This window comes from Thalassophryne amazonica, chromosome 10 (genome assembly GCF_902500255.1).
Source record: "Thalassophryne amazonica chromosome 10, fThaAma1.1, whole genome shotgun sequence".
Classification (NCBI taxonomy): Eukaryota; Metazoa; Chordata; class Actinopteri; order Batrachoidiformes; family Batrachoididae; genus Thalassophryne; species Thalassophryne amazonica.
Window position 1 is genome coordinate 28,282,821 of NC_047112.1, and position 26,544 is coordinate 28,309,364.

Sequence of the window (26,544 nt, forward strand, 5' to 3'; positions counted from 1 at the left end):
TTTTATTGTTAAGTAAGCTTCTTAAAAGTCCTCCTCACTGCCCTTACCAGTTTGGCACCTTAGGAGCCCTCTTAAGGCCTAAGATGCTTTGTGGACAACTTTCATCTTACCAAGGGAAAATTCTAAGAAATGTCTAAGAATTTGAGAAATTCTAAGATTTTTCTTAGAATAACATCACTAGGAGCTATTTTTAGCCTTAGGCTGCTTTGTGCATTTGGGCCCTGGAGTTTTATTTATTGGAGGCAGGGGTCCCTCCACGTGGAATAGGGCGTAGCGAGGAAGCATAGAGCTACACAGACTGTGGTTCCAAGTGACACAAGGCTCGTGTTCTATTCTTGACCAATGGGAGAAAGAGCTTAACAAAAAGAGGCGGGGTCTACCTGTTTACGTCTTTATCCTGCTCAGCGCGCCACCGTCTGTTTCACTCAGGAATGGATACTTTCGTCAGCTGTGTGAATCTTTAACCGAGGTATTTGGACACGGGAGTCCAGGTTTGTACGATTTCGCTTTTCCGATCTTGCTTTTTAGGCTTTTTATAATTAAGAATTGTAGGAATTTGTAGGAGTAGCTATGTAGCGCTCAGAGCTCAGTTAGTAAAGCTAGCTGGCTAAATAAGGTTAGCATTTAACTTTAGCGGTTCTGTTGATATTTAGTTTTGTTTTTTGTTTTTAACACACCGTTCTTTATCGGAAAACTGAGGCTGTGTCGCAAGCTGTAGAGTTTAATGAAGATATGGTGTTACAATGCAAACCTGTTAGCGCAATGCTAACATAGCTTTCACTTAGGAGGTTAAAGTAGCATAACATTAGCATAATTCAGATGTATGTTGAAACTTACTCGCCAACCTCCAGCTAAAGTCATGGTGATTTTAGATTTGTTATAACTTTTTCTGCTGATTTGCATTTTACATGAACATAATAAAAAAGAAATCCGTTTGTTTCCTCACTTCCAACCTGAACGACGTCTCCTAACGTCATCATCAAACATCAAATAAACGCCATTAACAATAACATGATTGTCTTACGTTTCAGTAGTTACATTAATTTTTCTTCTAATTTTCTGTATTGTCATTATTTTGCTCCTATACATGTTTTTTAAACATTTGTACAATTAATGTCTTCATTTCTGTTCATTTACTGAGTCTGTGGTCGTCGTTCTTGTGCTCTCAGTTGACAGACATGGTGAGGCACAGTGTGATGACAGAGCTGCAGACTTTTCAACACTCTCTTCAGGTACGTTTGAAACTTTATACCTCGTTGTGTAACTTCCTGAATGATGATTTGTTAGATGCAGTCCACAGACTTCCCTGTTAAGGTTGTCTGCTTGTAAAAACAGGCGTTTAACTGTTTTTCAGGAAGCTTATGCAGTCATGTACAGATGTAGATGGACAGTAATACCAGGGTTCCTGCAGATCCTTAAAAAGTCTTAAAAGGCATGGAATAAAACAAACTCAAAATATTGTATTTAATTGTAATTAAAATGTCTTAAATCAGCATTTTTGAAAGACTTAAAATGCCAAGACACAGGAAGAAGGATTTTATTTGTGGTTTGTTCTGACATTGCCATTACAAATGTCAAAATAATTGGCAGTACCCTGTGTGTGTGTATATATATATATATATATATATATATATATATATTTTTAGTAATGCAGTGCAAATGATAACACCATTCAAATTGAGACAACACAACCAACAATTGGTTTTGTATCCTGCCGCAACACTCAGAGCAGACACACTTTTAAATCGCTGAGTGTAATGTGTCGACATGGGAACGTGTCAATTTAATAAAAATGGCCTTTCAAGGAATATTTTGGCACCTGATATAAACTAGGAACAGGGAATGTGTTTGAGGCATGGTACATTTTATGCAGGAAATCCTTCAAACTTTGTGCATAGGGAACCAAGGCAATGGCATTTCACATGGCAAGTGAGAAACCAGACTGCAAAGTCAGCTCACAAACAGATGTATTTTGTAGGACTAGATGTTAGTATCCCTCAAAAATAAATAAATACTTGAGGCACCGATGAGATTCTGTAGTGTGGTCAATTGGGTGATGCATCCTTTTGGTTGTCAAGTGGGCGCCCTCCTTCTTGGGTGTTTCGCTGATAGGCCCACGACATGTCCAGATGTTCAACAGTGAACAGATGTGAGGAAGGTCTCAGCTATTCTCTCATTCTGGCTTCATCTCCACTACACCTCTATCTCAGATACTGGCACCTTTGCATGCAGATCTTCAAACAATACTTGTCTGTACACCTATCTTATTCTGATGTTTGTCTTCTTTTTTCTGACTGGCATTTAAAAAGTCTTGGTCTTAAGTCTCATGTACCTTAAGCTGTAGGAACCCTGAACACAATTTTTGGTTGTTGTTGTTGTGGTTTTTTTTTTTTCTACCACCAAAATAGTTAAAATGAAATGATCAAGATGTTTGTGTAGTGTAGACTTTCTTTAATTCAAGATTTTGTTTAGCTTTTTTCTGTTAAATATGACAATCAATGAGTGTTTCTATTTTTGGAGGTCAAGTAATTGGACAAACAAAATCCATCCATCCTTTGTTGATACCTGCTTGCTCCAGTTAAGGGTCTCTGGGGTGCTGGAGCCTATCCCAGCAGTTTTAGGGCGGGAGGTGGTGTGCATCCTGGACAAGACGCAGAGTGGACAAACTAAATACAAACGTTATTTTTAATCCAAATCATCATTTTTACAGACATTGGAAGAAAGTCAGAAAATGGATACATGAACATTTCCAACTCGATGAATATGTCTTGGGCTTCATTTGCATCTGTTACTAACAGACACAAACAGAATGGTACTTTGTGCTAGATCTATCTGCAGTAGGCAGTTCTCACAAACTGACACTATGCAAGAAGGGAGCTAGTGAAGCCACCAAGACATTCATGACTGCTCTGAAGGTGTTGCCAGCATCTGTGGCTGAAGAAAGTTTGCATAGTGCAATTTTTGCTTTGTTGCATTGCCGGTCAAGAAGATGTTAAATTTCGGCTACCGTTTGCCAAAGGTACATGGGAGACTCGAGCCTGGGTTTGATCTGTTTTTTTTTATACGAGTTGTGCCATCACACTGCGGTCATTGAAAAAAGATACATGGCTGCTGTCTTGTTATGAGGACTCACATTCTCGTCTTGAATAAATTATGTAAAAAGACAGTTGATTATGAGTTTGAATGGATATACTCATTTCTAAGTTTTGTATATTAAAACATTCCATAGAAGCTGCTTTCAGGCGGTGCTGTTGGGCACATGGCAGATTAAACCCCCCCCCCCCCCCCCCCCCCCCCACACAACAAAAAAAAAAAGTCAAAACTGAATGTGCACTGGTAAACTGTCACAGGAGATGGAGAGTGTGGGGTGAAATTATTTTTACAAGACAGTGTGGACAGACTGAGCAGTGATGCATCTGACGTGACACGATGGTACCGTGTGGTAGCATGTCCCAGGCTTGGAGTGTCAGTCAAAAAGCAGTGCAACAAAGTTTGGCATTATTACAAGGTGTGTCCTTGTTCGAGGTATTCTGACACAAGTACAAAGTGCTTTACTGCAACGCAGGCGACGTGTATGGCACTGAGGTACATAAAACTTTGTATCTTGTTTTTGTATTTGGGTGGGGTTCTTATTGTTTAACGTGCAGTCATGACACAAATCCACGTTCGGGGGGGGGGGGGGGGTGCAGGCAGGCAACAGCCTCTCTGGGTTTTTATAATGTAGAATCGCTGAATGACAGCCACACAGGTGCAAATATGCCTGAGCTGTTAAAGAATATATTGGAAATAAATTTGTTATGGATCATTACAAATACTTTGCAAGTATCAAGTAATCACACAGAGAGAGAAACAAAATCCTGTATAGAAAAAAGATGCATCTATAATTGTTTTATAATCAAATCACGGTCCTCTGAATTGTAATCGAATCGAACTGTGAAGTGCCTAGAGCTTCCAACCTCTATATATTAATGCATGTAATGAGAGGGAATACCATTCCTACTCTTATGACATTTGCCGTGGACGTGCATTGCTGATACATGGAACTGCAGTTTGCATTTCAACTGAAACAGAAAAACCTCAGATCTGAACATCCAGACATTAGATCAAAAGTTAGTTTATGCAGAAATATCCCCCCCCCCCCACCCCCCGGACACACAGTAGTATGCTCTAGCATACCTCGCTTGAGGTATGCTAAAGCATATTTGGACAAGCCAGCTTCATTTTGGAATAAGGTGCTGTGGACTGATTAAACTAAAATTGAGTTATTTGGACATAACAAGGGGTGGTATGCATGGCTGAAAACAACACAGCATTGCAAGAAAATGCTTGCTACCTGCAGTAAAATTTGGAGGTGGTTCCATCATGCTGTGTGGCCAGTGCAGGTACTGGGAATCTTGTTAATGTTGAGGGTCACATGGATTCCAGTCAATATCGGCAGATTCTTGAGAACAATGTTGAAGAATCGGTGACAAAGTTGAACTTGCACTGGGGCTGGATCTTTCAACTAGGCAGCAACCCTAAACACTGTTCAAAATCTACTAAGGCATTCATGCAGAGGTGTGCTGCATGTGCTGTGGTGTGATTTTTAAGCAGGCTGTCCATGCTCAGAAACCAACAAACCTGACTGAACTGGAGATCTTTTCTAAAGAAGGGTCCAAAATACCTTCAACCAGAATCCAGACTCTAATTGGAAGCTGTAGGAAGCATTTAGAGGCTGCTATTTCTGCAAAAGGAGAATCTACTAAATATTGATTTTTATTTTTCTCTCGCTCTCTCTCTCGGGGTGCCCAAATTTATGCACCTGCCTAATTTTGTTCAAATAATTCTTGCACATTTTCTGTACATACTAGAAACTTCATTTCACTTCTCAAATATCAGTGTGTTCATCTGCTATACGATATATTTCACTGAAATAGCTGATCCAAACAACCAAGGAAAATCATGGAAATCATCAGGGGTGCCCAAACCTTTACATACAACTGTGTAATAATCGGCATGTGAATGAGGTACATTCAAACATTTTGAAGTTGTGTAATGTCATTTAAGTTTGCTGAGTTTCATCATCATGACATTAAATTATTTTCACAATTACACATTTCTTAATACAGTTCAGGTTATATGATCAATTGATTGGTTAATTTATTTATTTTTTACTGTCCATTCATAACTAGAATTGTGGCACGCATTTGTTTTTTTTGTTTTTTTTGCTTTCTTTTTGTGACAACTGGTCACAGCTCTTAGAAGACTGCATCATACCTAGCAATGGGGTCAACCCCACCTCCTTACAAAGACAAAGGTTTCTGTCCCCTCCTTGCACAGAGTTGCGCTCAGATACTTCTTGGATCACTCTTAGGCTAAGACTGAACTGGAGATGTTTTGTAAAGAAGAATGGTCCAGAATCCAGACTCTCATTGGAAGCTATAGGGAGTGTTTGTAAGCTTTTATTTCTGCAAAAGGAGGATCTACTAAATATTGATGTTTTTCTGTTGGGGTGCCCAAATTTGTGCACCTGCCTGTTTTTGTTTAAATAATTATTGCATACTTTCTGTAAATACTAGAAACTTAATTTCACTTCTCAAATATTACTGTGTTCATCTGCTATATGATATATTTAACTGAAATTTCTGATCCAGACAACCAATGATAAGGAAAATCATGAAAATTATCAGGGGTGCCCAAACTCTTACATACCACTGTATCCATTTTATATCATAATGGTTAAATACAGTGGCACCTTTTAAAAACAAGGTCTTATTTATTTTGTTTGTACACATAAACGTTCTTGTATATCACTTCTGTTAACTGTAACCAGTGAGTTTTTATAAAGGGTGGGGGGGAATTAGAATGCTGCACAAGTTAATATTGAGTACGAAAGTGTGAGGTATGTACAGTTGTTCTTTGCTGCTTTTCCCTTCAGTATATCAGCTGAGTTCTCTGGGTCCTCTGGCTCTTTCCTCTGTTAACAGGGCCGAGCTCTGGCTGTGGGCCAAGTAGGTCAGAGCTGTGGTGGAATTCCGGAAAATGGCACAACTGCAAAGGAAAAGCCGCGTCTCTCCCCAAGCTCAGCAGGTACAGCATTAATGTATTTGTCATTCACAGCATTTTTCCTCCACTTTTAATAGAGGTATGGTAATTTCTCAGTTGTAAAAGTGAATGGTAGAAATACAGTTACTTAAAAAATAAAAGCAACCTGACAGTTGTATAAATGTCTGAAATACAGTACTGTTCAGAATAATAGTAGTGCTATGTGACTAAAAAGATTAGTCCAGGTTTTGAGTATATTTCTTATTGTTACATGGGAAACAAGGTACCAGTAGATTTAGTAGATTCTCACAAATCCAACAAGACCAAGCATTCATGATATGCACACTCTTAAGACTATGAAATTGGGCTATTAGTAAAAAAAAAAAGTAGAAAAGGGCGTGTTCACAATAATAGTAGTGTGGCATTCAGTCAGTGAATTCGTCAATTTTGTGGAACAAACAGGTGTGAATCAGGTGTCCCCTATTTAAGGATGAAGCCAGCACCTGTTGAACATGCTTTTCTCTTTGAAAGCCGGAGGAAAATGGGACATTCAAGACATTGTTCAGAAGAACAGCGTAGTTTGATTAAAAAGTTGATTGGAGAGGGGACAACTTATACTCAGGTGCAAAAAATTATAGGCTATTCATCTACAATGATCTCAATGCTTTAAAATGGACAAAAAAAAAAAGACGCGTGGAAGAAAACGGAAAACAACCATCAAAATGGATAGAAGAATAACCAGAATGGCAAAGGCTCACCCATTGATCAGCTCCAGGATGATCAAAGACAGTCTGGAGTTACTTGTAAGTGCTGTGACAGTTAGAAGACGCCTGTGTGAAGCTAATTTATTTGCAAGAATCCCCTGCAAAGTCCCTCTGTTAAATAAAAGACGTGCAGAAGAGGTTACAATTTGCCAAAGAACACATCAACTGGCCTAAAGAGAAATGGAGGAATATTTTGTGGACTGATGAGAGTAAAATTGTTCTTTTGGGGTCCAAGGGCTGCAGACAGTTTGTGAGACGATCCCCAAACTCTGAATTGAAGCCACGGTTCACAGTGAAGCATGGTGGTGCAAGCATCATGACATGGGCATGTTTCTCCTACTATGGTGTTGGGCCTATATATTGCATACCAGGTATCATGGATCAGTTTGAATATGTCAAAATACTGTTGCCTTATGCTGAAGAGGACATGCCCTTGAAATGGGTGTTTCAACAAGACAATGACCCCAAGCACACTAGTAAACCAGCAAAATCTTGGTTCCAAACCAACAAAATTAATGGCTCGCAGATGTGAAGAAATTATGAAAAACTATGGTTATACAACTAAATACTAGTTTAGTGATTCACAGGATTGCTAAAAAAGCAGTTTGAACATAATAGTTTTGAGTTTGTAGCGTCAACAGCAGATGCTACTATTATTGTGAACACCTCCTTTTCTACTTTTTTTACTAATAGCCCAATTTCATAGCCTTAAGAGTGTGCATATCATGAATACTTGGTCTTGTTAGATTTGTGAGAATCTACTGGTACCTTGTTTCCCATGTTACAGTAAGACATATACTCAAAACCTGGATTAATCTTTTCAGTCACATCACACTACTATTATTCTGAACACTACTGTAGATTCCATTGTTTTCAAAATTGTATGTTCAACAAATCAGTCATTTGTCTGTTCCTGTTTGTTTGCCAATCTTACGTGCACCCCCCCATACACACACAGACACACCAGAGGTCTGATTTATTAAACAGAGTGTAGGAGTTATACTAAAAGTATGCATATGTACAAAAGCCCATAATGGTGTGCACAAAGGGAAAAAAAATGTTGTACTTGTGTGTGCGCGTGTATAACGTCCGGCCCAATCCGAGTGGGAAGGCTCGAAAGAGGAAGGTCGCCTCCAAAAACTTTGAATCATCTGCACTGACGATCCCTCCCGAAAACGGTCAAATCAAAATAGACTTTTATGCAGCATTCTAAATTTTCAGGGTCCATAAATCGACCGTGAGTAAAGCTGAAACACGACTTGCGCAAAGGCACCATAATAAGGTTTACTTGTAATTCTGCTTTTACCCCAGAACCTGAGAAAAGTCAACCAGTGAGCATTCCAGATGCAGGAAAACGGAAAAAGAAGAAAAGAACAAGAGCAACAGACAGCTCTACAGGAACCTTTGATGGTAAAAAAAAAAAAAAAAACAACAAAGTGACCATAGAAACTTGTTTTACTGAATAAAAATGCCTGTGGCCTTTCTTGTACTTTTATTTATTTGTTTATATAGATCTATATAAACTGACAGATGAGGTTCTTGGTCAGGGTGCCTATGCTAAAGTCCAGGGATGCATAAGTCTGCACGATGGGAAGGAATTTGCTGTAAAGGTGAGATCAGTTTGACATGTTGCACCCTGTCTAAAAGTAAAGCTCAGCAATTACCAGTTCCATTTTTCTTTTTTTTTTTAAATAGATCATAGAAAAGAGTGCAGGACACAGTCGTGGCAGAGTGTTTCGAGAAGTGGAGACCCTCTACCAGTGTCAAGGACACAAGTGAGTCACTTATTGCAGATTTATAGAAGTCAAAGGAAACCAAACCCTGACAAGAAAAACCTATTCTAATTAAGAATAATTTTGTTCCAGGAACATCTTGGAATTGATGCAGTTCTTTGAAGACAACTCGTGCTTTTATTTGGTATTTGAAAAGTTGCGTGGAGGTATGCCTCAATGCAATTGTTTACAGAACCTTTTTCAGATCACTAAAAATTCTCATCATGGACGCATAATGATGGCTCAAATGGTATTTTGCTCTTCCATCAGGATCAATTCTGAATCACATCCAAAACCGGAAGCACTTTGATGAACTGGAGGCCAGCAAGGTGGTCAGAGATATTGCCCAAGCACTTGACTTCCTACACAACAAAGGTTAGTCTCGTTGCATCCAGTCAACCCATTTGTAAAGCTAGAATACATATTGTAGCTCCGTGCGTGCATGTGTAAATAACAGGGCTCCACATTATCTTTTTCAAACATAATTTCATTGTGGGCATGGCAAGTCACATCGAGGGACTTTCGATATCAAGCAAGGCAAATTAAGTCAAACACCTCACATAAAGTTTTGTTGCTTGATTACAAACAAAAATTCAGTCCTTCCATGAGTAATTGGCAAGAAAGATCTGTTTCTCTGAAACATACAGTGCATCTGGAAAGTATTCACAGTGCTTCACGTGTTCTGCATTTTATGTTACAGCCTTATTCCAAAATGGAGTAAACTAATTTTCTTTCCTCCCTCAAAAGTCTACATAAACACCCAATAATGACATGAAAAAAGTTGTTTTTTGTCCCCTTTGCTCAATACTTTGTTGATGCACCTTTGGCAGCAGTTACATCCTCAAGCCTTCCTGAATATGATGCCACAAGCTTGGTGCACCTATCTTTGGGCAGTTTTGCTCATTCCTTTTTACAGCATCTCTCAAGCTCCATCAGGTTGGATGCAGAGCATCAGTGCACAGTCATTTTTAGATCTCTAGAGATGTTCAATCAGATTCAGGTCTGGGTCACTCAAGGGCATTCAGAGTTGTCCTCAAGCCACTCCTTTGATATCTTGGCTTTGTGCTTAGGATCACTGTCGTACTGAAAGATGAACTGTTGCCTCAGTCTGAGGTCAAGAGCGCTCTGGAGCATGTTTTCATCCTGGATGTGTCTGTACATTGCTGCATTCATCTTTGCCTCAATCCTGACTAGTCTCCCAGTTCCTACTGCTGAATAACATCCCCACAACATGATGCTGCCACCACCATGCTTCACTGTAGGGATGGGGCCTGGTTTCCTCCAAACATGACACCTGGCATTCACACTAAAGAGTTCAACCTTTATCTCATTAGACCAGACAGTTTTGTTTCTCATGGTCTGAGAGTCCTTCAGGTGCCTTTTGGCAAACTCCAGGTGGGGTGCCATGTGCCTTTTACTAAGGAGTGGCTTCCTTCTTGCCACTCTACCATACAGGCCTGATTGGTGGATTGCTGCAGAGATGGTTGTCCTTCTGGAAGGTTCTCCTCTCTCCACAGAGGAATGCTAGAGATCTGACAGAGTGACCTTCTGGTTGTTGATCACCTCCCTGACTAAGGCGCTTCTTCCCCGATCGCTCAGTTTAGACGGGCGGCCAGCTCTAGAAAGAGTTCTGGTGGATCCAAACATCTTCCATTTATGGATAATGGAGGCACCTGTGCTCATTGGGACCTTCAAAGCAGCAGAAATGTTTCTGTACCCTTTCCCAGACTTGTGCCTTGAAACAATCTTGTTTCGGAGGTCTACAGACAATCCCTTTGACTTCATCCTTGGTTTGTGCTCTGACATGCACTGTCAACTGTGGGATGTTGTATGTAGGTATGTGCCTTTCCAAATCATGTCCAATCAACTGAAATTACCACAGGAGGGCTCCAATTAAGTTGGAGCAACATCTCATAGATGATTAGTGGAAACTGGATGCAGCTGAGCTCAATTTTGAACTTCATAGTGAAGGCTGTGAATACTTATGTACATGTGATTTCTTAGTTTGTGTTTTTTTTTTTTTACAGATTTGCAGAAACCTTTTTTCACATTGTCATTACGGGGTATTGTGTTCAGAATTTTGAGGAAAAAAATAATTTAATCCATTTTGAAATAAATCTGTAACATAACAAAATGTGAATTGAAGTGCTGTGAATACTTTCCTGATGCACGGTATGCTAGCTGCATGGGTTAACTGTGCTTAGGTTATTCTTACAAATGGCACATCTCACTCACGTCTTCAACCATTTACTCCAATTGGGGTGGGGGGGCTGGAAGCGCTGTGAATACTTTCCGGATGCACCGTAACATGGTTTACTCCAATTTACTACCTATAATACAAATCCAGTATTTTTACTACAAAAGAAAGCTATAAGAATTTTTAGTAATAAACCATATCGTGAACCAACAAACTCATTGTTTGTTTACATATTTTAAATATTGGGACTTCATTGACTACATCACAATACAATTATGTTTCAAGTAAAAAATAAACATTTACCACATGTTCAGAACCTGTTTAAAATGAGTTAATCAGTTATCATTTGAGAGGAACATTATTATTTGAGAAATCAAAGATTTGAACGACTGTAAAAAGTCACTGTTTCTGTTAAGGGTGTTAACATTTGGAATAAGTGTCCTGATAACATTAAATTATTTGGTAACTTGGTTGGCTTTAAAAGGCTTTATAAAAATAATTTAATTACTTGTTAGAGCATGATGAATTAGACTTATCAATTTTGGTTTTGTGCACTGTTTGTATGCTTGTCTTTTGAAATTTTAGTTCAGTGTTTATACTTCTGTATTTGTTATCATGAGTATATGTATATTTATATATACATATGTATACATTTTTTAGTTAAAGGGGTGGGCTTTTGCTTCTGCCTTCACCCTTTCGGGCACATGGGTATGTTGTTAAATTGTTATTTTTGACTGTGTGTGCCGAATAAGCTCATTAATTTATTTAAGGATTCTTGCATTCACAGAGAGGGTTCCCTTCCTTGCTACTAGTTTTCTCCCCCTGGGACATTCCATTGTTAAATCATCAGGTGCCTCCCAGGTCACCGACTCAGATTCTAATGATTTTTCTCATGATTTGGCTGCTCCCCTATTGTTCGAGGCTGCCACAGCGGATACAGCCAGATCCACATCACTGTTTGGCACAGGTTTTACGCCGAATGCCCTTCCTGACGCAACTCCAGTTTTACCTGGAGAAACACACACAGCCGCTGGTGTTCCGAAGAGGTCTCCCATCCAAATACTAACCAGATCCTGCACTGCTTAGCTTCTGAGGTCTGACGGGATCAGGCTGACACAGAGCAGACCAGCTGCATGAACACATACAAAATATTTCTGCTTTATTCCAAGTAGTGTGTGTGTTTTTTTTTTTAAGATATAATTTTTTTAATAAGAGTGTATATAATAATAATACCCACGATCCTATTTTTCACTTGCGAATGCCATTTTGAGCTTTTTTTTTGTTTTTTTTTTCCCTCATTTTTAAAAGACATTATCTCAGCTAAAAATGCAGATATAAAGCTCAAATTTGGAATTCACCCTATTTGGGCACCCCAGATACAGTAGTAAATTTTGTTTACTACTGTAAATTTTTGATTCTGTAGCATCACAAAAATGGCAGTTTGTCCATTCTTGCAAAAAATTACAATTTCAAAGACCTGTACTAAAGAAGGGATTCAATGAATAATCTTCATATTGTAGAATACACATATCTGGGGTACTAGTTGTATGTATGTAAAACATTGTGGTCATAACTTGAAGGGTTTTTGAATTATTGACTTGAAAATCAAACATGATCGTAGAATGTCAAAAATAGGCATCCAGTCTGTTTATGATTTGACCATGTGGGCAAGTGCTCAGACACTTCATAATTTTTTTTGTGGAGAACATATTGATATACCACTTCATGTCATTTTTTTTTTTTTTTTTTTTTTTAATCTAGCTCAAATGGCTTCATAGTGGGGAAAAAAATTGGAAAGTATGGTACCGTAACATGGCGCGAACCAATTTTGTACCTGTATTTGCATATTCAGAAAGCAGTATATCAGCTCTAAATGGAAGCATAAAGCTCAAATTTGGTATTTACAATATTTGGCACCCCAAAATAATGGATCAACTTTAAAAGACAGATTACTGAGCTTATTTTTTTTTTTTTTTCTTTCATGGCATCATAAACTTAGCATTTCAGTCATCAACACAAATCATCAGATTTTCCAAAATCTGATTTCACACAGAATGACCCCCTCCCCGAAATGACAAGTTGTCACGAATGTCTGATGCTTGTCTACTCTGTACCCACTGCTATTAAATTGTAAGGAAGGAGGTTTATGGAAATGACACACATATAAAATGGCTGCAAAAACAAAATCGATGTCAGTTGAAAGGATGATGTTTATCATTTATATAGCCCTTTACAGCAGAGAAAAAGTTCCCAATGTACTTTTCAATAAAATCAAGGAATACAATTCACAAGAATAAAGGCAAACATACAATAGAATTTTAGAAAGTCACATCAAAGTAGAGGTCATTTGAGTTTTTCAACTTATTTGTGTTTAAGTTTAATTTTGTAGAATAAGTAATTCTTTCCAAACAGAGCAATTCAAGTTATGTCTCAAAATTCTTATATTATTTTCCCTCACATAGCGCTCTCTCTATGGTCGAATTTCATATTCTGGTGTATCAAAAAGGGACTTGTAACGCTCTGGTTCATTTTTATGAACATCGGATGTACTTTCTTTGAGAAGACCTATCAAGACAATCTTGGTGTCATTTTAAAGCTTAGGATGTTCTCTTTCCAGTGATGTCTGTTGAAATAATTTTGTCAGGTGTGGACACGGTGGTGATTCAATAAACAGTCATTTTATGCCTAGATGTCTTTAAATATGGTATATAATGAAAGAACAGGTTATTCAGAACATTTTGACACAAGTGCCATAGATTTTGGACGAAAATTGACGGAATAATGCTATTTTTTGCAAAAAAAAAAGTAAATTCTGAGAAAACCAACAAAAACATTTTGAATTCAAATAATTTTCCATTTATTTATGTCACACAAATTGGCTTTTTCTCTAAAACTAAATGGAATAATTAAATCCAGAAGGTTGCATTTGTGTGTGTGTGTGTGTGTGTGTGTGTGTGTATTCTACTCAATGAATTTTGAAAAATGACCATTTTGACCCTGTTACACTTTGTAGGCCAAGTTTGTGAAATGCAACCCTATATAAATATGAAAAAAAAAAACTTTTTTTTTCCCCAATACTGTGTGGCCTGAGTATATAAGTATAATAAACTTTTGTCAATTTCTACAGGAATTGCACACAGAGACCTTAAGCTGGAGAATATTCTTTGTGAATACACAGACCGAGTAGGTGACTATTTATTTTTAAGAAAATGTCCCTTTCATGGGTCTTTTAAAAGCTGTTAATTCTTAAGATATAAAACATAAAAGTGCACATGATTTTCCTGCTCAGGTGTCTCCAGTAAAGATCTGTGACTTTGACCTTGGAAGTGGAGTGAAGCTCAGCAGTGCATGTACACCCATAACCACCCCAGAGCTCACTACACCGGTAATGGTCTAATTTTAAACAATGTTAAATTAATCCAACACACATCAGGCTTTTACTCCTCCTGTGCAGTAATAATATACAAGTCTGTCTCTCTCTCAGTGTGGTTCAGCAGAGTACATGGCTCCAGAAGTAGTAGAAGTGTTTACTGATGAAGCTTCCTTTTATGACAAGCGCTGTGACCTTTGGAGCCTCGGGGTTATCCTCTACATCCTCCTGAGTGGCAGCCCGCCTTTCACGGGTCACTGTGGCAGTGACTGTGGCTGGGATCGAGGAGAAGCCTGCAGAGCCTGCCAGGTATGTTTCAGCTCTCTCACCTTCCACATTCATAAGTCTCAACTTCCTGTGTTCAAAACAAAAAGATCACACCTGGAACAATGTTATTTTCTCACATTTGACAGTATTGTCTCACAGTTTGTCTGCTACACACAGTGGTGTGCGCATCCACAGTATCCGCAGGCGATTTCCTGCCCCCTGTCTGTTCAGAAAATTGCTCAAAAGCTAGTGGAGCATGTTTTAGTCAACTTGGTGAATTATTGTTAGGAGTGGAAGAAATGGTCACTTACGATGATGATGATGATGACGGAGGTAATATTACTGTGTTTGCATTGTGAGACATGAGCATTTTCTGAATATTCAAAAGTTAATACCCCTATCTTGATTTAAAACTTGATGGGCATGTATGTTCCATGACTGACTATTCTATAGAGATGAAACCTGGTGAGTTGTAGCTTGTTGGAGGTGGTTCTGTAGAGAAGTCAGAGTTGTGGATACCTGAACATTTTAAACTTGCGCAGTCCTCAGCTTCAATCATTAAACGCAAAGGCTTTAGTACTGCATGATAAATCTCAAGTGCAAGAAAGAGACTAGTGAGGCAATCCACAGAATACCCATCATAACTGAGTTGTAAGCTTTTCTCTCTGTAGTTGCAGAGACTGTGCATGCTGCAGACTTTGCCTGTTGCATTGCACAGTGTCATGAAGTGGAAAAGAGGAGGATTTTCTCAAAAATATATAAAATTACAGCTGCAGTTAACCACGCTCCACCATGAAGCTGAACTTTTAAGAGATAAAAGGTGCACTATGCAGTTTATCCAATCATAGCCACAAAGGCCTGTAACTGAGAAGTGTTGTCATGGATTTTTTTTTTTTTTTTTCTGTCGTTCCCTCACTAGCCTACTGCTTCTATTGTCCCTCAGTTTTTGAGAATTACCTGTTAGACTAAGATGTAGTCTTTTCAGTGACTTCCTGGACTCAACCATCAGAAGTGCCATTAACTGTCATGTGCACAAATCGGCTATAATGCTGACCACGACTGCACTGTATGATCCATTGCAACGGGCCTCCATCACTCGATAATGTTGGTGTGAGGAATGTGGTCATCACTACAGAGATATTATGAAAAGCGTTGACAGCTGACTACAGTGAAACTTCTTCTTCTGGAATATTTCCACAGATTCGCCTGTTTGAAAGCATCCAACAGGGCAAGTATGAGTTTCCTGATAAAGACTGGGCTCACATCACAGATGCGGCTAAGGACCTCATTGCCAAACTTTTGGTTCGTGATGCCACTTTGCGCCTCAATGCTGCTCAGGTCCTCAAGCACCCTTGGGTACAGGGGGTGAGTGTCATTGCTGCTGCACATTAAAATGTCTGTTTTTTGTATTTGGGAATGAAATTTGACAAAACATGGCAGTTTGGTCATTTCAGAAGTCTTACTCATCCATAATCAAGAAACATACCTGAAGCGAAAAGTCAGTGGCAAGAGGTTAAGTATATAATTTGTACTCTAACTTGGCCAGATCTCAGCAGATTTACAAGAAAACCTGAATTTTACAGGGTTCATACATGGTCTGTGTTACTTTCTCCAATTGTATATCTTAGTCAAAAACAAAAAAGAAATTATTTCACCAACTTTTTTTTTTTTTTAAAAAGAGCCCTGTCGAACCTCGGATTGAAGAGGAACAATGCAGGTTCCATCCTGGCTGTGGAACAACAGACCAGATCTTCACTCACAAGGATCTGGAGGGTGTCTGGGAGAATGCCCATTCAGTCTCCATGTGTTTTGTGGACTTGAAGAAGGCATATGATCGGGTAACCCGGGAGATACTGTGTGAGGTGCTGCGTGAGTCTGGAGTGAGGGGGAACCTTCTCAGGGCCATCCATTCTCTGTACTCACAAAGTGTCGGGTGTTTGGGTTCTCGGCAGTAAGTCACTCGTTTCAGGTGGGGGTTGGCGCTGTCATTGCTGCACCTTGTCACCAATCCTGTTTGTGATATGCATGGACGGGATATCGAGGCGTAGTCTTGGGGAGGAGGGTCTTCAGCTTGGTGGGCTCAGGGGCTCATCACTGCTTTTTGCAGATGATGTGATCCTGTTGGCTTCGTTGGCCTGTGACCTCCGACACTCACTGGATCGGATCACAGCTGAGTGTGAAGCGGCTGGGATGAGGATGAGCACCTCTAAATCTGAGGTCATGGTTCTCAGCAGGAAACCGATGGCTTGCCTTCTCTGGGTGCAGAATGAGGTCTTTCCCCAAATGAAGGAGTTCAGATACCACTGGGTCTTGTTCACGAGTGTGGGGACAATGGAACGTGAGACTGGCCAGCGACTCTGCACAGCAGGGAGGGTGCTGCATTCACTATACCATACAGTTGTGACAAAAGGAAGCTGAGCCAAAAGGCGAGGCTCTCGATCTACTGGTCAAGCTTCGTTCCTACTCTACACGTTCCCATATCACTCTGAAGCAGTGTGCAAAAAGTCCAAGAAGATGACAGCTTTTACTTGTGCTAATTTATCAAACCTGGTTTGAGTCTGTTGTTAACAGTCTGTCTCTAGTACTGCTTGATCTGGTCCTATCAGTTAGATTCTCAAAGGACAACAATCAGCTTCATATAAAATAAACAGTGTCAACATGACTATACTTAGAAACAAATAACGTTTTGTTACGTGCAACCATTTTACTAGTGGAAACAGTGATGTTACTTTCCCCTGACTTTTCTGGGGACAGCTGGGTTCAGTTCATTGTAGTACTCTATCTAAAAACAATTCAGCTATGTGAAACAGTCTTAGGCCATCCTTTCTAACAAATGTCACAAACTGTACTCTTTATCTAATGAATCTTTGCCTTTTGGTGAAATTAAGCTGCAGAACACGTTGTCTGGATAATGTTTCCAGGTTGTGCAAACGTTCTGAATTTAAGAACTGACAAGGTTCATACTTAGTTGTGTGGAAGTTGAAACAATTCATAGAGAACAAATATACATGAAAAACAGAGAATCGTGTTAATTATTAGATTAGGTTACTGTTTGTTTAGTTTAAATAAAGTGCTGCTGCATAGTTCTGAGTTGTGTAAATTTCATTTTATTTCATGTACAAAATTTCTCTTCTTTTCCACAGAATGCTCCTGAGAGAGGTCTTCCAACTCCTCATGTTCTACAGAGGTTTGTTGATGCTTTTAAAATATTTTCAACAAAACTGGTTAATTGACTAGTTTTAATTTTGAGACTTAAGGAAAATGGTAATTGTTGATGATCTTTTTAATTTGAGTCAACAAACGGCATTTAAAAGTTCAGTTTTTTTGTTTACAAATGAAGTAATAAAAGTTTACCTTTACAGTTATGTTCCATAGTATTAAAGTAAAGGATTCATGATCTTATCGCCACACTGCACACAAAAGCAATGTCTTACCAAGTATATTTGTCTAAATTGTAGTCGAAAATATTAAAGCGCTGAGCATTAGACAAAACCACTTAACTAAAATTTCACTAACGCATAAAGATTTGTTTTTAGAGAATTCTTAAGTGAAAGAGTCTTCTAAATATGTTTGCGTCACATCTGAGATTAAACTAGAGCGCAAACCTCTGCCCACGCTTGCTTCCAATTCCACAAATTTTTACCTTGGAAAATATTTTCAAGGTCAAAGTCCTGTTAAAAGCAGCTTTTCATAAGCTAAAATATAGATCAAAAGGGCTTTTCAATGTTAAATCAAATATCTACTAAATCCGCAATACGGATCAGATGTGGATCAAACTTGGTCTGTTCATTGAGAGTGACAGTTTGCACCTCATTGTCACAAATGATTGATTGAGGCACTTTTTGATTGAGATATAAGTAAGGATTAAACAACGAGAAGCCGTGCATTATACGGTTTGAATGCACGATGCCCCTCTGCTGTGTCGCGCTGTGACAAACTCTGGCAAACAGGTCCACAAACTACGCTCGCTGTTTTGATACGGAGCGCTCGGCCGCCCGCAAAGGATAGAACCATTCTCTTCTTCTTTCCCGTCTTCAGTCTTGTCCAGTTCGTCCGATGTTAAATCATTACACCGTTGCTTTTGCTGTTCTTCTCGTCTGCTCTCCTCCTCTTTTTCCATTCCTCAAACGTTTTATTTTGGCCAACAATATTCACTTGGAAATCCATGTTTTATCGTGTTTCTGTCATTCACTTGTCAAAACACAGCTGATCTGCGCCAACTGATTTGTGCATTGCTATGGTGACGAGCGGAGTGATTATAACAGTGACTTAACTCGCCCAACTACGCGTGCGTATACACGAAAATGATGCACGCCAGTTAGACATGGAATTCTCACTGACCATGGTATAATGTAAAATGTATACCAAATGGTGTTTTCAGTATTAAGTTAAAATGTCCACAGTCTGGCTCAAACTTTGTCAGGTGATACTGAGTGCCAGTCTGCACCTCACGTTCAATTATGACAGTGATTGGGGCACGTTTGATTAAAATGTAAAGTATACATTAAATGGGCTTTTCAGTATTAAATTCAAATATCTGCAAAATTCACATTCCGGATCAAACTTTGTTGTGGAAAATAGTTTTTTATTCTATTGATGGAACATGTTTTGTCAGTTTGAGACTTAATGGAATCTGCTCCCCGCTGCTTCTTCCAGGAACAGCAGTGCCAAAGATCTGACCCAGTTTGCAGCAGAGGCCATTGCCTTTAACCGGCAGCTATCACAGCATGATGAGCAACAGGAGGGTGTTGGAGCCATTGTGTGCTCCATGAGGCTTTCTCCTCCTTCGAATTCCAGACTGGCCCGCAGACGAGCACAGTCCAATGCTCGACGCACCACAGACGTCACCGCTACTTCTGACAACCACATGGCCTGAAGCTCCACTGCACGTTGGCTTTGAGCTGCTCTGAGAACAAACATGCACACAGATCTTGGTCCTTTTTTTATCATTTTTTTTATTAATTTATTTTTGTAATTGATTTTTTTTTTTTAATAGCTCTTTGCCTGCTTCCTTAATGTGTTTTATTTCCACAGGCAGTGTTTACATTTACTGATATATAGATAGATAGATTTTTTTTTTTTTTTTTTCCTCCCTCCTTCTTCTAATGGCCTCAAATCTTATCATAGTATTGTAGAACCGGTGGGACAGATAATCCTAAAGTATCCATTCTTAACTGGAAATGTATTTTAGAGAGTTGTTGGAACCTCCCAGGAATTTTGTTAGGTTTTAGAATTTCACATATCAAACACCTTGTGATGACTCTAAAACAGCAGAACCCACAGTCCATTCACTTAGTACATTACTGTCACCATAGACTGACAGGGGGGGCAACACGGTGGCTTAGTGGTTAGCTGTGTTGCCTCACAGCGAGAAGGTCATGGGATTGATTCCCACCTGTGGAGTTTGCATGGATTCTCTCCGGGTGCTCCGTTGAAGAGGTGTGTGTGTTTTGACTGATGAGCTCAACTCAGTTATGCAGCTAATGCTGCAGATCCACCTCAGATCTGCGATGGGGACCCCAACTGAAAACAAGGGAGAAGCCGAATGGACTTAATATGCTGACATAATGTTACATTAGCTCATGTTGTACTGACCAAATAGTATTTAGAGTATTTAAATGAGTTTGAGGATACTTAAATACTCCTTCTCAACCGTTGATACTAACCCCGCCCCTTGTGTGTGTACGCATGCAAAGTGCTAAAACTGAGCCACACTTAGCTTTACATTTTTGGAAACTGGCTTTTCCTCCATCTTATGTCCAGCTCAATGTCTTTATTATATTATTGTCTAAGCTGTATCAGTTTTTTAAATTATTTTTATTTGTAAACGTGTGGAAAAAGCTGGACCGAAGAAAATGAATGCGTGGATGTTGATTTTAAAAATCTGTGATCAAATTTTCTATTTTAATTTTTAGACGTTGCTTCAACACAAGCTGTCTGATACACTTCATAAAAAGGTTGCCATATAAGTTCAATAATGCTTAGAAATGGCTTCAATGATGGGAATTTGACACCTCTTCTCTTAAGGTGTCAGGTGCTGACTGCCAGCGTTACCTCGGACTTGCTCTTTGCACCGCACCTATGCACGTTTTCAGCTTTACAAATGCAACAGCATCTTAAAAACAGCCAGGAGTCTTCCCCCCCCCCCCACTGACTAGCTGGGAGAATATTTTCAGTGTGAATGGCTTGATTTTTGGAGAATTGCATTTGTTTCCAAAGCTAAATATGTAATGTATTCATTGCAGATATGACTTCTTTTTTTTTTTTTTTTATAGTAGATATAATGATGGAATAACATGAGATGAATCCAAACTGGAGTTGAAGGGATCAGCTTTACATTACTTTTGTTGTATATTTTGTTCCGAATGATGCACAGACTTGGGTAATCCCAGTTTTAGTGCAGTCTTGCTACACGTTTGTCCATCCACCCACTAAACCAGCTGAGCGTAATTAGTTAACTCTTCAGGCAGGTAGATGAGCTAATCAGGGAAATCACCTGTTTTAGGTTCACAGGGAGAAACTGTACATGGTAGTTTTACTCTTTGAAGCTGGTATTACTCTCCTCGGGTGATACATGATAAACGCTTTGTTTTTGATGTTTTCAGGTCAAACATTTGGTTGATATTTATCATTTGAATCTTAATTTGTTTTTTCTTCATTTGTTGGAAGCATTTTTTTTTTATTCGTTGTTTGTGCAGTCACCAGTGGCAGCACATCACTTTTCTATCCAAAAACCTTAACTTTCAGTGTTTCTCGCTTAACAACTCGTGCCCTGATGTTGCCATGGACATATCATCCCTATAGCAACTAAGCGCCTTCATAGGAAATTTGCTGTGATTTAACGCATGTTATAGGAAACAACCACTTGCTAAATTAAAGCCCTGTTGCTGCGATTGTGAATCACAAAATGTTTCTTTTACTGCTCACCTACAGTGAGATGCAGTATTTTGTATGCAGTCATGCGGGAAGAGGCCACTGAAATATACTAAAACAGTTAACCAGTCTCTGTGGAAAGTGCTGCTTTCATTGGTGTGCTGTCTTATCAATTAAAAAAGGAAAAAAAAAGATTCTCTTGCATCATTTTGTTGCACATCTTAGGTTTTTGTTTCCTTTTGGGAGAACAGGATTACTTTTGCAGCGTTGACTCGGTGATGGCCCCTGGAAGCATTGTAGTACAGCGGATAACTAAGAATCATTCAAATCGTTACAAGCACCAACATTTGACTCTGTGTATCTTTTGATATACGGTCACCCCAGCATTTAGATATAAACACTGGGGTGACCATGCTTTCGCGGTAGCTGGCCCCAGACTGGAACAAGCTACCTCTTGAGTTACGTACTATTCCTGATCTAGCTCTTTTTAAATCTAAGTTAAAGACGTATTTATTTAAACTGGCTTTTAACACTTGGTAGGGAGGTGACATGTTCTTTTATGTGCTGTTTTAAAATTTTATTCTATATGTGTTTTATTTTTGTGAATTTGTGTTTTTAATGTTAAGCACTTTGGGCACCAGTCGGTGCTGTAAAGCACTTTATAAATAAATGTTGGTTGATTGATTTTGGTACATACTGTAGAAAAATAACTTTAGCCATTTGAATTTTCAGTGGGCCAAATAGGATCAATTGAAGAATTGCACAGGATTAAAAAAAATGTTCCAATCATATTGAAAGTGATACATTATGTATCTGTTGACAAAGACTCCAAAAAGGTATACGAGTAGTTTGGACTATCTATAACTGAATGTTCTGGACTTATGGGGTAAAATAGCAAGAATGGTGACAAAGGTCAGTTTCAGTTTTTGCAGGGGTCAAAAGTTAAAGTTGCTCCAAGTTTTGGTAAAACGGTGCAAATTATTGGTTGAACTAATAGGATTAACAAATGGAATAGTTATGACTGTTGAATGTTTGGTCTCCAAAGTAAAGGTTAATGTCGACGTCCATTGGATTCTATGACATGAGAAATATGTTACCCTGTAACATCATAACTAAGCATGACACATGGTGCAAACTATTCCTTTTTAAAATCCTGCTCTCTCAACCAATAATTTGCATCACGGTTTACCATGATTGGAGCAACTTTAACTTTTGACCCGTGTACAAACTGAAAGTGACCTTTGTCACCATGCTTGCTTGTTTTTACCCGATAACTCCAGAACATTCAGCCACAGATAGTCCAAACTATACCTTTGGGATCAGACACATAATGTGGTAAAGCTTTCAATATGATTGGAACTTTTTTTCCCCCTATGCAGTTCTTCAATCGACCCCTACTTGGGCCCCATTGAAAATTCAAATGGCTAACGTTATTTTTCTACAATATGTATCAAAAGGTATACAGTCAAACTTTGGTGCTTGTAACTGGATTTGAAGGATTCCTCTGCAAATTATCTGCTGCACTAGTGGTGGAAATTTGGAAATGTGGTCATTTGTTCCGTCTTACAGTTTAATATCCTAAGAGGAAAATATTTAAAATCTAACGAATATTTATTCAACAGGTTAATTTTGTATTGTGCGTGAATGAACCAATATAATCTACCACCGCGTGATTTGATTGGACTTTTAGCTGGGATGGCGCTGTTTGGTGCCCCCTGTGGCCGGTGGTGGTACTGTAGCTGTTGTGCGCGCGAGCAGCGGCTCCGCTGCTGTTCCACCTGCTGCACATCAACTCCACCACGCACGCAATGGGATGCACGGACAAACGACGAGTCTAGCATGAAGTAAGTGACTGAAAATTAACACGCACCTTTTAGAGCTTTGTTCTTAATTCTAATTCTAGAAATCAGGTTTAGTAATTTTGTGATTTTTTTTTTAGGTGTTTTAGCAACACGAGTCTTTAACTTGCCGTCCCCTTGGTACGTGTTCGTGCCGTTTACATACATAACCTGAGTTCGTGCGATCACCTATTTATAGTTTTAAGCCTTTTTAAATGTTGAATATCAAAATGATTCAAAGGCGTACGCACTTTCCTCTTCCTGAAACGCTCTGTAGGGGAGACCGGGGATAGAGTAACACTCGGCAAGTTGTAACCCAATCGGAGACCAGGTTGAAGCACATGATCCCAACTGTGATTACTAATGGACAAACGGATATACAATATTTGCGTGTCTTTTTTTTTTTTTTTTTTTCTTGGCAGGGAGGGATATCAGTTTTGCTTGAAAGCAGGTTACCACCGAGTTTAGAGAAGAATGCACAAATCAGGAAAACAAAGTGGTTACATTGTTTGTTTTTTTCACTCCCTTCATATCAACCAACATTTCTTGTTTCAGTTATTCTTTCGGTTCATGTGTCTCTGGAAGATTTGGGCTATTGTGGTTAGGGTGTATGCTGTAATAATAACCTACCAACACATATACGGTTATTATAACAATATTCACAGCCTAAAGAAAAATATTGAAAAATTCTTAAAATACACTTTCAGCAATGCTTTTGTTTAGCTACATTTTAAATAAGTCACTTTTTGCAATAATTTTCTAAATACCCATGTAATCAAAAAATGATTATGAAAATGAATACCAGTAGAAACAGCCAAGTTATCCCAATGCTAATTTAAAATTTGCTTTATTTTATATCTTTTTTGATCCGTTGCTTTTTAAAGAACACCCACTATTCTTGCAGCATGTCTTGGTGTATTCCATATTAATAGTGTATTTCTTTTTATATTTCGATATTTTGTGACAAACCCAGAGTGTTCCAACACAAATGTTTATGTCACAAGTTTCTTGTAACAACTGTCCCCTTTCTCCCCTAGTGTCTCTACGTGTCTGGTTGCAGTCGCTCATGCATTTAGTGTTTTGTTGCGCTGAATCTCACACATCAGCTGTAAACTTTGAGGACATGGTCCATACTGACAAATCCTGCAGACCGTCTGCACCAAAGAAAGCACCTAAGCAGCGGCACCAGAGCCTCCCATCTCCAGCCCTCTGCTGTGCATGTGGTCTGTGCATCCTCTTGGCTGGTATCAACATCACCCTGGTGGGCGCTTTTGCCTTTGGCACCTTCATTCCTACTAAGAACCCTCCCATAATTATTGGACCGCTGCTCTTACTGGTGGCCTTGGCCTTCTTCACAGCCTGCTGTGTGGTCAGCAGGAGGCCCCTCACCCACAAGGCTCAAAAGGTCAAAGGAGGTGAGACCTGGGCGCTGATGCGGATGGGAACAGCAGCATTTGAAATGGAGATGAGCGAGTACACGCAGCAAGACACGACTGCTGTCCAGCTCAGTTCTACCAACTCTCACAGCTCTTCTCACAAATCCTGCTCCAGCCGTGGGGGAGACACCAGTCCACCAGCCTGCCAGGACGGAGCAACTGAACCTCATATATCTGCGACCTTTGTTATCAATGTCCCCGACGATAACCCCATGGTGACCTCTAGGAGCAAGGGGAGTAACCCCACACAGATGCTGCCCGTTCACAATGTGTCCGCGATGTAGCATGGATTTCATCCTGCAGCTCAGCTCTTTTCAACGGTGTAGTTGGGAAAGAGATTTTGCGTTTAAACACCCTCTCTGAATATCTTGCACATCGTGATGGCAAAAACTAAGCATTTTGGGACATGAAACAAATTAATTGCATTGGAGAAAAAAAAAAGTGATGAGCACAATTATGCTAATTAGCAAAGCTAACGTTTTCATTACTGGATTCGCTTTTCAGCTAACTTTGAAAAACATCAGTGGACCAATTAGCTTCTACTAAATTTATTTTCAGTAACTTTCAGTCTGCTAACTTTTTTTTTTGCTGGTGAAGTGAGTAAATTTAATGGTCAAAAATGTTTGTAAATCCTCAAATTATATGTTAGTTCTGGTTTATGACTGCAGAGAGCTAGCTAACACTTCTGGTTCACAAGTCAAAGCACACAAGTGCTGCTGTTGTAATATAGAGCCAAAAGAAGTTGCACTGTGGCCAAAAACAATATGTAAGCAGCTCAAAAGTCAGTATTTTTATTATGTTTGTTTTTTGTGCATTTGTTTCAGTAGCCGACAGTGTGGCTGCGACGAGAAAATACTAAAAGTCAGCTGTAACGGCCGCTAAATTTTTTAGCGTTTTATCAGTTTAGCGTTATAAAAGTTAACTTTTCAGTTAGCAGTTTAATGGTTAAGCTAACGTTTTGGTTAGCTGTGTCCACCACTGTTTGAAATGCTTCAAGGACTATATGAAACAATTACTTTTATTGTTTTGAAATATCAAAGCACACCTGGAGCAGAAAATAACTGTTTCAAATGGCTTGGAATGCCAGATGAACCAGTTCCTTTAGAAAGCAATTTAATTTGTTGAATTACTTAAAATAAAAGAAAAACTATTTACTTAGTTTACTGTTTGAAAATGTTAAAAACACAAAATGAAACAACTGCTTCAACTCCCTGTTTAAGAAGGGTTGAAATGCTAAACAAATCAGTTACTTTGGTAAGTAATTCACTATTGAAAAGAAACCCTCTTAAAACTTCAGTGTTTTGAAAAGTTAAAACAAAACAATTGTTCCATAAAATGGTTGGCTTTCAAAAAGGTTTGTAATGCTAAATGAGCCAGTTGTTTCAGGGAACAAAGTAATGCCTTGAAATGTTAAAAAAAAAAAAATGTTGTCAATCAATAGGAATTCCTTTATTAAACAGCAGCTACAGCAAAATGTTGAAAACATTCAGTAATTCAAATGCTTTGGAAAATAATTCACTCTTTTAAAAAAATGTGGTGAAATGATTGATTGAAAATGTTAATTACTGTCTCAACATTGCTCAAAACAATAAAACAATTTCTCCAACAAATGATTCGGTGGGTTGAAATGCTTAAAACATAAGATATTAACTATTTCATTATTCTTAAAAAAAAAATCAAACAATTGAATTTTGAAATCTTGAAATGTTCGAGAAAAAGATTCAGAGATTTTTTGAAACGGTGGCAACAGTTAATGGCCAGCATGAGCCGCCTCAAAATGAATTCTTGGCTACGCGCGGCTGTGTTCAAGTCTGCACTTGTGCAAGTAGTCATTTGGAAATATGTGAATCATTCAATGTAAATTTTTATATTAAAAAAAAATGACACCATTGACTTTGTGAGTGTTAACCTCCTGGCCTGGTCTGCATAATGTCTCTTTTTTTTGATTGCATGTGATTCTATTGTTGGTTTTCTGTTACTCATTAATTAATTAATGCCACAAC

The 26,544-nt window shown here is 38.8% G+C and overlaps 2 protein-coding genes across 3 annotated transcripts; both read left to right on the forward strand.

Moving 5' to 3' along the window:
- Positions 1 to 387: 387 nt before the first annotated feature.
- mknk1 (MAPK interacting serine/threonine kinase 1) lies at positions 388 to 20,794 on the forward strand. 2 transcript variants are annotated; one of them, XM_034179657.1, is made up of 14 exons: positions 388 to 491; positions 1,170 to 1,232; positions 5,967 to 6,069; positions 8,100 to 8,198; positions 8,301 to 8,398; positions 8,484 to 8,563; positions 8,654 to 8,727; positions 8,831 to 8,935; positions 13,885 to 13,940; positions 14,047 to 14,142; positions 14,242 to 14,436; positions 15,595 to 15,759; positions 17,538 to 17,581; positions 19,051 to 20,794. In XM_034179657.1, exons 2-14 carry the CDS (start codon positions 1,179 to 1,181, stop codon positions 19,268 to 19,270), a joined length of 1,389 nt encoding a protein of 462 aa, XP_034035548.1. In that variant the 5' UTR covers positions 388 to 491; positions 1,170 to 1,178; the 3' UTR covers positions 19,271 to 20,794. The 2 variants fall into 2 exon arrangements, with proteins under 2 accessions (XP_034035548.1, XP_034035549.1); XM_034179658.1 differs by having other exon boundaries at positions 5,967 to 6,043; positions 8,095 to 8,198.
- Positions 20,795 to 23,077: 2,283 nt separating this feature from the next.
- Positions 23,078 to 24,905, forward strand: LOC117518517 (transmembrane protein 275-like). The gene is made up of 2 exons (XM_034179669.1): positions 23,078 to 23,111; positions 24,212 to 24,905. Exon 2 carries the CDS (start codon positions 24,229 to 24,231, stop codon positions 24,823 to 24,825), a length of 597 nt encoding a protein of 198 aa, XP_034035560.1. The 5' UTR covers positions 23,078 to 23,111; positions 24,212 to 24,228; the 3' UTR covers positions 24,826 to 24,905.
- The last annotated feature ends 1,639 nt before the right edge of the window (positions 24,906 to 26,544 follow it).

Excerpts from the sequence above, each read along its gene's own strand:
- mknk1 (XM_034179657.1), top strand. The coding sequence starts at position 1,179 with ATGGTGAGGCACAGTGTGATGACAGAGCTGCAGACTTTTCAACACTCT. Across the intron at positions 14,143-14,241 it reads CCCCAGAGCTCACTACACCG|TGTGGTTCAGCAGAGTACAT; the intron begins GTAATGGTCTAA and ends TCTCTCTCTCAG. Across the intron at positions 14,437-15,594 it reads AAGCCTGCAGAGCCTGCCAG|ATTCGCCTGTTTGAAAGCAT; the intron begins GTATGTTTCAGC and ends ATATTTCCACAG.
- LOC117518517 (XM_034179669.1), top strand. The coding sequence starts at position 24,229 with ATGGTCCATACTGACAAATCCTGCAGACCGTCTGCACCAAAGAAAGCA.